The sequence below is a fragment of the Oncorhynchus gorbuscha genome, linkage group LG11, assembly GCF_021184085.1.
Source record: "Oncorhynchus gorbuscha isolate QuinsamMale2020 ecotype Even-year linkage group LG11, OgorEven_v1.0, whole genome shotgun sequence".
NCBI classification, from domain to species: Eukaryota; Metazoa; Chordata; class Actinopteri; order Salmoniformes; family Salmonidae; genus Oncorhynchus; species Oncorhynchus gorbuscha.
In genome coordinates, this window is record NC_060183.1 from 47776997 (window position 1) to 47785542 (window position 8546).

Here is an 8546-nt window from a genome sequence, read left to right on the forward strand (position 1 = left end):
ACCACCGGTTCACACACACAGCACTGTGGGGAATATGGACTGTCACTTCTAGTGAATCTAATATGCTGTAACTATTTGTGTATTTCTTACATAATTGTCAGGGTGTATACTTTACGTAAGGCATGTACGGTAATAATACAGGAAATAAGAAAATCATTGCACATTCATTCATGGGAGCACTGACATTGGATGCAGGATGTTGATGCAGACCTCTTGTTTCAAGAGAATCTCTTTTATTTCATCTCTGTACCACACAGGAAACGCTGTGTGGCTTAGTTTAGGGAAGTCCCCTTTCTTGATAACATAAGTCCACATAAACAAGTTTGGTTCATAACAGGTTTGAACCAGTCTCAAGTTAAACCAACCCAAAGAAAATAGCATATGGATCTACACCATTTTGTCAAGAAAACGTACATTCTCCAAAACCTTCCAACCTCCAAATATGCCCCATTCCATGGAGTCATTTACACCAAATCATTCCCAAACTGAAGCCTACTGTATAACTTTGGCACTTGAAGTCATGAGTCTAGAGGTATCAATAATGCCATTACATTGAAAGTATTAGTTGTTTATTAATGTATTTTGAAGTTCATAGTTTTGTTGCATTTATGTGTCAGATATTTTAACATTCTTAATCTCACTTGCCCAGCCCACCAACTAGGAAGGGCGTGATTTCCATCACTTAAATGATATCAATGTGTGAGGAACAGGACTAGGGAGTGTGTTTGGAGGCAACTGTCAAAACGTCAGTGTTGCATTAAAGATCTCAACTTAAAACAATCTTTCAAAACTGTTAAACCTGGACATGTTGAAATAGTTGTAACATCCATAGACAGGCATTCAATCCGGTATTCTGTCTGTGTCAAAGGCTGATGGTGATATTAGAAATCAAGCACCAAACAATTTCCTTCCCAGTCACTGTAATGGACACATTTTGCAAACGTATGTGCAATAACAACAATGAACATTGCAAAACATTGTACATCTGGTTACTAAACAGCTACGACTTGAATGCAACCCAGAACAAAGCAACCACCCGCCTGGTTAACTATTACCAGACAGCTTCTTTTTTTTTTAATCGATGCATTTACAGTAATTCTGGGATACCATTTAACTGTGTTTTTTTTTAATACAATCTGATAAACGTCTTCAGTGATTCGAGTTTTCAGTATGTTTGACCTACCGCATTACCAAGGAAAAAAACATATTTCTAAGTATAATGTGAAGTTCCGTCATTAGTAATCGACCAATGCTTCTGTATCTCCTATTTATGTCCTCAAATACAAATATTTATATCAAAAGTTATACAGCACAATTCTCACCATTGTCCTTGACAAGACCTTTGATTGGTGAACGTTAAATGATTCCCAAATTTGGATGGAACAATCAATGGTATTGGCCGTGCTAAACAAACATGAAAGAACAACAACGACAAATCAAAACCGCTTCATAGGCACAACTTAAATAAAGGCATTTGTGACATTTTCATATCAAATATGGCGCTTGTCAATAGGGGTTAAAACAAAAAATGCAGTGACCACTTTTATTTACAAACGGCTAAAATCTCTGGACAGAGTCATGCATCACTTCACAACCTGAATGTGTCTTTAAAGTGCATGCAATAATAACCAGTTTGACGGAGTTGAATCATTCTGATAAAATACACAGCTTGATCAAACTGATGCCAATAAATCCTAAATACTGAACAACAAAAAATCAAGTACCGGGATTGTTTTAAAAAGTGAAGGACCATATGCTTTAGCACAATATGGAATGAAGTAAAATCTCTCTTTAAAACTGTTTTACATATAAGATCTGACACTGTCCCAATACCTTCTTTTAGCTTACAGTATTCACATACAGTATTATTCACATTCTGTGAGAAAAAAAAGAGAGAAGAAGCAGCTAAACACCACGGTGTAGTCCGCAGCTCACATTCCACAATCGCAATGCCCCTCCATGTGACATATGCATTAAGCATCATATGAACATGATGGGTTAATACCTAAACATATCAAAGTGCTAATTTTTACTAAAATTTCCTGAATTTCCTGAATTCATACCAAAAGGAGGATGATGGCATGGAGGAAAGAGTCAGTTCTTTTTTTATTTTGATAAGTATTCTATTCTTGTAATCTCCAACGCAAGACTTTTGAGTTACACACACTTGGTTGAACTTGTGATGTGAATTAATCTTTTTTAATTTTCCCCTTTTTCTAAAGTTTAACAAAAGTAGTTCCCATGGCAAATGACCGCTCTATGCTGTGATGTGGTATCTAAAAGACTCTAGAGAGGAAGAGAGAAAGAGGGTTATCCAGCGTTATCACTGTAGAGATGGCCATGGTGAAGTTGACCGTGAGAATGCAGGCACATGCCTACACCATACACCAGAAGGAAAGAGTCTAGTCCTCCACAACCACATCCATTTTCATCTGTCGTCCTCCTTGGGGAAGTCCAGCGATCCTAAGCTCCCAAACCCCAGCCTAGCGCTCTCTGCATCGAAAGCGTCCATCTCCCTCTCCTGCCGTTCAAAAAGCTGCTTGATCCTTTCAGTGCGTTCCTTCTGAAGTGAGGCCAGCTCCTCTTCAATCTGAAAACACAATAGTGATAATCAAATAAGGGACGTGGTCAGTTTAAAGAGGTGAGACTGTGTTACCACATAACCAAAACATACCTTCTGTTCCAGGTGGGCCCTGCGTAAGGAGACCTTCTGCCCCAGCATCTGCAGCTCCCTCTCATGTTGGGCTTCTGTCTGGGCCTTGGTCTTGCTCTGGTAGGCATCCAGGAGCTCCATCTCCTGCTGCAGCTGCTGCTTCAACGCCTGGCACTCCCTTTCCTGCTCCTCCTCCAGACGCATCTGGGGGACCACAGAGACAAGGGAAAGAGAGAGGGTTAAAAAAGACATGTAGCAGTAAGCATTGTGTGCCTGCTTGGAGGTTAAGGGTGAGTAGTGCCCTTACCGCTTGTGAGGCCATCATCTCGTTGATGCTCTGCTCGTACTGCTCGGCCAGCACAGCGAGCTTGCGTGTCTGCTCCTCCTTCAGTGACTTTAGGATGGCCTTGTGCTCGCTCTTAGGAGAGACCTCAAGCTGATGGTTCCTCAGGGCTTTGTACTGCTTGTTCTGCACCTTACACGTGTCCTGGAACTGTTTCTTGATCTGCATCTCCAACATCTCCAAATAGAAAGAAAGAAACAATCGTAAGAAACAAACAGTAAGAAACAATCATTTTGCCGGTTATTACTACCGGCTAAGCTTCAGTCTGATCAGGGGTGCGACTTTAATTCAAGGATCTTTGCCTTGATGTGCAGACACACAATGATTTATCATTGGCTCTTACTAAACCAAATGTACAGTGCAACAGCTGTAGTATAGATTCTATGCACCTTGAGGTTCCGGGGCTGCTGCCGCTGCTCCAGGGCGTGCTTCCTGTGCAGCTCTCTCTGCCGCCGGCCGTTGTACTCCTCCTGGTTCTCCAGCTCGGTCTGGTGCTGCAGGAAGATCAGCTCAACACGGAGCCTCTGCAGTGTCTGCAGCTGCCTGCGCTCCAGCTCCTGAGTGGACTCGTCCTGTCGAATCATCAGGGCCTGCTCCATCTCCTTCTGGGTCTTCTTCTTATTCAGCTCCTTGGGTGGGACATATTCCTCATCTCCTCATTTCATTTTGAATATACAGTACTTCAGATTTCTACAATGTAAATTAGGCCATTTAACAAAAGAGGTTGGGGTGACAATTCTAGAGGCAATTCTATCAGCATCATTGGCAAGCTAAATATCAGAGAGGAACTGTACCTCTCTCATTTGCTCCTGTTCGAACTCGTGCCTCTTGACCAGTGTCCTGCGTTTCAGAGCACGGCAGCTCCTGTCATAGACCAGCCTCTGCTGGTCCAGAAGGTGGGCCTCATCCTCAGCCTGTGAGCGCTGCACCGTCTCCTTGTGCCTAGAAAGACGCTCCTGCTTCTCCTCCTTGGGCGTACTGGGCTCCTCATTCATCTCCTGCAACATCCAGATAAGAACCAGGGCATCATGGGTATTTCATGGAATCCATGGAAAAATCAAACAGTGTAATCACAGACCAAGGGGAAAAAAATTGTAAATGATTTATGCATTTACCTCTTTGATCTTGTCTTTATAGAGCCTGTACTCTTTTTTCTGGTTGTCTACGAAGGTGGTCAGCTCCTTCTTTTGCTGGGCAATGATCTGTTGCTGGATCCTCTTCTCCTCTGCTGTAGCTGCCTTTATCTGTACGGGAACATTCGAAATGTCCAAGATTTATTTTGTTGATTTTCTCCCTTCAATGTGCTTTTTAAAATTCTTACATTATGCTGAAAGGACAAAATGCTACGGATGCAATCTAATCAAGGGGCGGGAACATCTTCAGTTTACATATTCATTCACAGCAACCAAGACCTACTGTCCTACCATGCAACAACCTTATTCACCTCTTTGTCTGTGTGAACGGTGTGCCGTTTAGCCAGTCTCTCCAGTTCAATGTAAGTGTTGTTGGCGTGGGTCTCTACTTCCTTCTGCAACCGGAGCCTATGCTCGTCCATCTCCGCCTTCAGCCTGTTCTCCAGGGCGATCAGCTGCTTCTGGTGCTGCCGCCGCATGCGCTTATACCCAGACATCTGCTCCCGCAGCTCAGAGTCCTGCTCATGCTCCTGGATCTACCTGGTGACCTGGACACAGGGTTCAGGGGATCAGAGGGCACAGAGAGAACAGTCAGGTGTGAAAAGCAAGAGGCCTGAGATACCTACTGTACAATTAAAATGTACTGAACTATATCGTTAAATATGGACTTACAAAGGGAGAAACATGAGTACCCTAGTCGCACTGAGTAATAGACTGTAGAATACAGTAGAACAATATCCTTCGTGAATCTGACACATAACTTGACATATTTTATTATCTTTGCAAGAATACCTTCAGTGAAATAGAGAAGAGAGACCTCACAAAGACTATATACAGTACACCTAAGGGTAACTGCAGTATTCATTTGGTTCTATGTAGTTGCGCATACTCTAGATCACTGTCTCTGAATATCACCCTTGATGTAGTATAACTACAGTAAATTAATTCCAGAATTTACTAAATATATTCTCATTAGCCTTTTAGTCCAACGTGTAAAGTCCAATCAATTATAACTAAGGATGGCCTCTATGGCCACCTGTCACAAATTCTTTCATAACTTTCACACATACAAACATGCACACATACACACACACAAACACACAAACACGCGCAGTTGTTAATTGGTGTACATTCTTGAGGATTATTAGGTACAGTATCTGTGGATAGTATTAGCCAGGGCAGGAAATAATGCACACTGCTCCTCTTCACTAAATGATCATGGCTGCTCAGCTCAGATTTCACGCTAGTAGCATAGCACATGCATCATCAATTATAAGAGCTACATACATGAACATAAGAAGGGTGTCTTGAATGTCAATGTGGTGTTCTTCATGATAATACATCTGTCACGTCCATAGTGTATGTAGCCACAAATGGAGAGCTCAATAGGTATGAGCCTGTTTTGCAGGCCTACTATTCTGGGATGAAAATGCTAAAGGTACGTCCACACATAGCCTGTAAATCAATAACCAAAAACACATCACGATAAACAGATATAGAAAGAGATTTGATATCAATCCAAACGATTACACACACATGAAAGCCGAGGGGGGAACCTGAGGATGGAAAAAAACAACACTTATTAACGGGATCCGGTTGCCATGGCTACAGATGTACTGCTGAGAGGATGGAGAGAGAGACCCTCCCAGCGGGAGAGGGAGCCTGCCTACCAAAGATGCTGATTTGATGGTGGCAAAGCGTTCACAGATCTTGCAGTCGAGAGCCCGGCTCTTGTGAGAAGAAGTAGGCCGCAGCTCTGGCCTGGCGTCCCTGTGCACAGCCTCATCCCTCACGCAAGCATGGTCCTGCAGGGGGGGAGGAAAAGGAGGAGAGAGAGGGGGTGGGCGCTTCCCAGGCCCTCCGTGCTTGCTGCTGCTGCTGCTATCGCTGCCGTGTCTCCCAGCATCCAGCACACATCCTGCTTTAAATGCATCCTTCCCCTGCGTGGTCTCTCGCTACTGCCTGCAGCTCCTCGCTAGAAATGAACAGGGCATCGCAGAGCGATCGCAGGCACCGTCAGAAAGGCAGCAGCTGAAGGCAGTCCTTGTCTCTGGCGTCTCCACTTCCTGAGGAGGAGGAACCAAATGGATCCGGTGGGAAGGGTGAATTATGCCATGCCTATCACAGACAATCAAGACAAGAAGAAGAGGAGGAAAATGTCAAAGATAGATGGTTGCACTCCTTCTCTCCTACCTCCAAATAAAATAAAGTGATTAGAAGCGGTGTTCATTTTCCTGTATTCCCATGAGGACATTACGAAAATATGCAAATCAAACACTGATCCATCCAAGGCATTGTTCTCCTATGACAATACTAATCAGCTAGATAATTTGTGTATATTTCAATTAATTGTTTCTGGTGTCTTCCATTCATCTCTCACACATTACAACGTTTCAAATAATGGATGGATGCTATACAATGATACCAATCCTGAACATTACATTCATTATCTGGTGTGGCCTCCTTAAATTAATCAATTTGCTCGATTCTTGTTGATTCTAGATGCAGATTTGTAAAAATGTTACCAATTACTCTACATACTGCAATTTCATATTGTGTTTCTTACGGACTCAGTTTGTCTTATAAATGGCCAATTAAATTACTACCGGAAGCATGTAAAGGCCCCAAGTAACAAAGCTTGTCTCAACAAACCACTGGATGGGTCAAAAGTGTAGGATAACAGTTTCTAAAAGGGGGTTTCAGTGACCCACAATCCTAGCACTGATCAAAGAGAATACATTTCAAGTCAACATCCTCAGCCAACTGCAGTAGAGCTAAGAACCAAGCAAACAGTCCTCTAATTCTCTATCTAAATGGGTAACCTATTACTATGTCAGAATAAGGTATGCTCCTGAAAAAGCCCATGATAGGAACTGCAAGGAGAACAGTATGTGGTCACCTAGCTATCTTAAGGTGAATGCACTAGTTAAATGTAAGTCACTCTGGAAAGGAGCGACTGCTAAATGATTGAAATGTAAAATGTCATCCTTACCTCAAACACTATTTATTTTTACTGTCATGTTCATGTTTGTGTTCCCTTACCAGATCTTTAGATCTTCTTTAAGTCAGTCCTTTCCTGTTCCGTGCCAATAACTTGTTACCTGACATCAGGCTTGAGCTTATTTAACCACCTCTGAAGAACCTGCCACACTGCTGGTATTACTTTCTATGACCTATATGTTTAACAGAGTCCAATACTTTAATATTGTGAAACATTCTGTACATAACATTTGCATGAATAGGCTGAGCAAGCTTAGTCAAAAATGTCGTTTTTCTTCATTTTTACTATTTTCTACATTGTGGAATAGTAGTGAAGACATCAAAACTATGAAATAACACATATGGAATCATGTAGTAACCAAAAAAGTGTTAAACAAAACAAAATATATTTAATAGTTGAGATTCTTCAAAGTAGCCACCATTTGCCTTGATGATAGCTTTGCACACTCTTTAGTGTTGTTTACCTACCCTACCCTGTGCTCTGACCTCTTTCTCCCCTCTCTCCAGATGAAATCTTGCGTCTTGTGACGGCCGGCCGCCCAACAACCTGCCCGCTTGACCCTATCCCCTCCTCTCTTCTCCAGACCATTTCCGGAGACCTTCTCCCTTACCTCACCTCGCTCATCAACTCATCCCTGACCGCTGGCTACGTCCCTTCCGTCTTCAAGAGAGCGAGAGTTGCACCCCTTCTGAAAAAACCTACACTCGATCCCTCCGATGTCAACAATTACAGACCAGTATCCCTTCTTTCTTTTCTCTCCAAAACTCTTGAACGTGCCGTCCTTGGCCAGCTCTCCCGCTATCTCTCTCTGAATGACCTTCTTGATCCAAATCAGTCAGGTTTCAAGACTAGTCATTCAACTGAGACTGCTCTCCTCTGTATCACGGAGGCGCTCCGCACTGCTAAAGCTAACTCTCTCTCCTCTGCTCTCATCCTTCTAGATCTATCGGCTGCCTTCGATACTGTGAACCATCAGATCCTCCTCTCCACCCTCTCCGAGTTGGGCATCTCCGGCGCGGCCCACGCTTGGATTGCGTCCTACCTGACAGGTCGCTCCTACCAGGTGGCGTGACGAGAATCTGTCTCCTCACCACGCGCTCTCACCACTGGTGTCCCCCAGGGCTCTGTTCTAGGCCCTCTCCTATTCTCGCTATACACCAAGTCACTTGGCTCTGTCATAACCTCACATGGTCTCTCCTATCATTGCTATGCAGACGACACACAATTAATCTTCTCCTTTCCCCCTTCTGATGACCAGGTGGCGAATCGCATCTCTGCATGTCTGGCAGACATATCAGTGTGGATGACGGATCACCACCTCAAGCTGAACCTCGGCAAGACGGAGCTGCTCTTCCTCCCGGGGAAGGACTGCCCGTTCCATGATCTCGCCATCACGGTTGACAACTCCATTGTGTC

At 43.5% G+C, this 8546-nt stretch overlaps 1 protein-coding gene across 2 annotated transcripts; it reads right to left on the minus strand.

Moving 5' to 3' along the window:
* Window positions 1-215: 215 nt before the first annotated feature.
* LOC124048801 (serine/threonine-protein kinase TAO3-like) lies at window positions 216-6167 on the minus strand. 2 transcript variants are annotated; one of them, XM_046369896.1, is made up of 8 exons: window positions 5800-6167; window positions 4441-4677; window positions 4112-4240; window positions 3791-3994; window positions 3386-3625; window positions 2961-3173; window positions 2675-2857; window positions 216-2590 (listed from the first exon to the last, which is right to left on the minus strand). In XM_046369896.1, the coding sequence occupies exons 2-8, from the start codon at window positions 4624-4626 to the stop codon at window positions 2429-2431; spliced, it is 1317 nt and encodes a 438-aa protein (XP_046225852.1). In that variant the 5' UTR covers window positions 4627-4677; window positions 5800-6167; the 3' UTR covers window positions 216-2428. The 2 variants fall into 2 exon arrangements, with proteins under 2 accessions (XP_046225852.1, XP_046225851.1); XM_046369895.1 differs by having other exon boundaries at window positions 4432-4677.
* Window positions 6168-8546: the final 2379 nt, after the last annotated feature.

Excerpts from the sequence above, each read along its gene's own strand:
- LOC124048801 (XM_046369895.1), bottom strand. The coding sequence starts at position 4,626 with ATGTCTGGGTATAAGCGCATGCGGCGGCAGCACCAGAAGCAGCTGATC. Across the intron at positions 4,241-4,431 it reads CAGACAAAGAGGTGAATAAG|ATAAAGGCAGCTACAGCAGA; the intron begins GTTGTTGCATGG and ends GTTCCCGTACAG. Across the intron at positions 3,626-3,790 it reads AACAGGAGCAAATGAGAGAG|GAGCTGAATAAGAAGAAGAC; the intron begins GTACAGTTCCTC and ends GTCCCACCCAAG.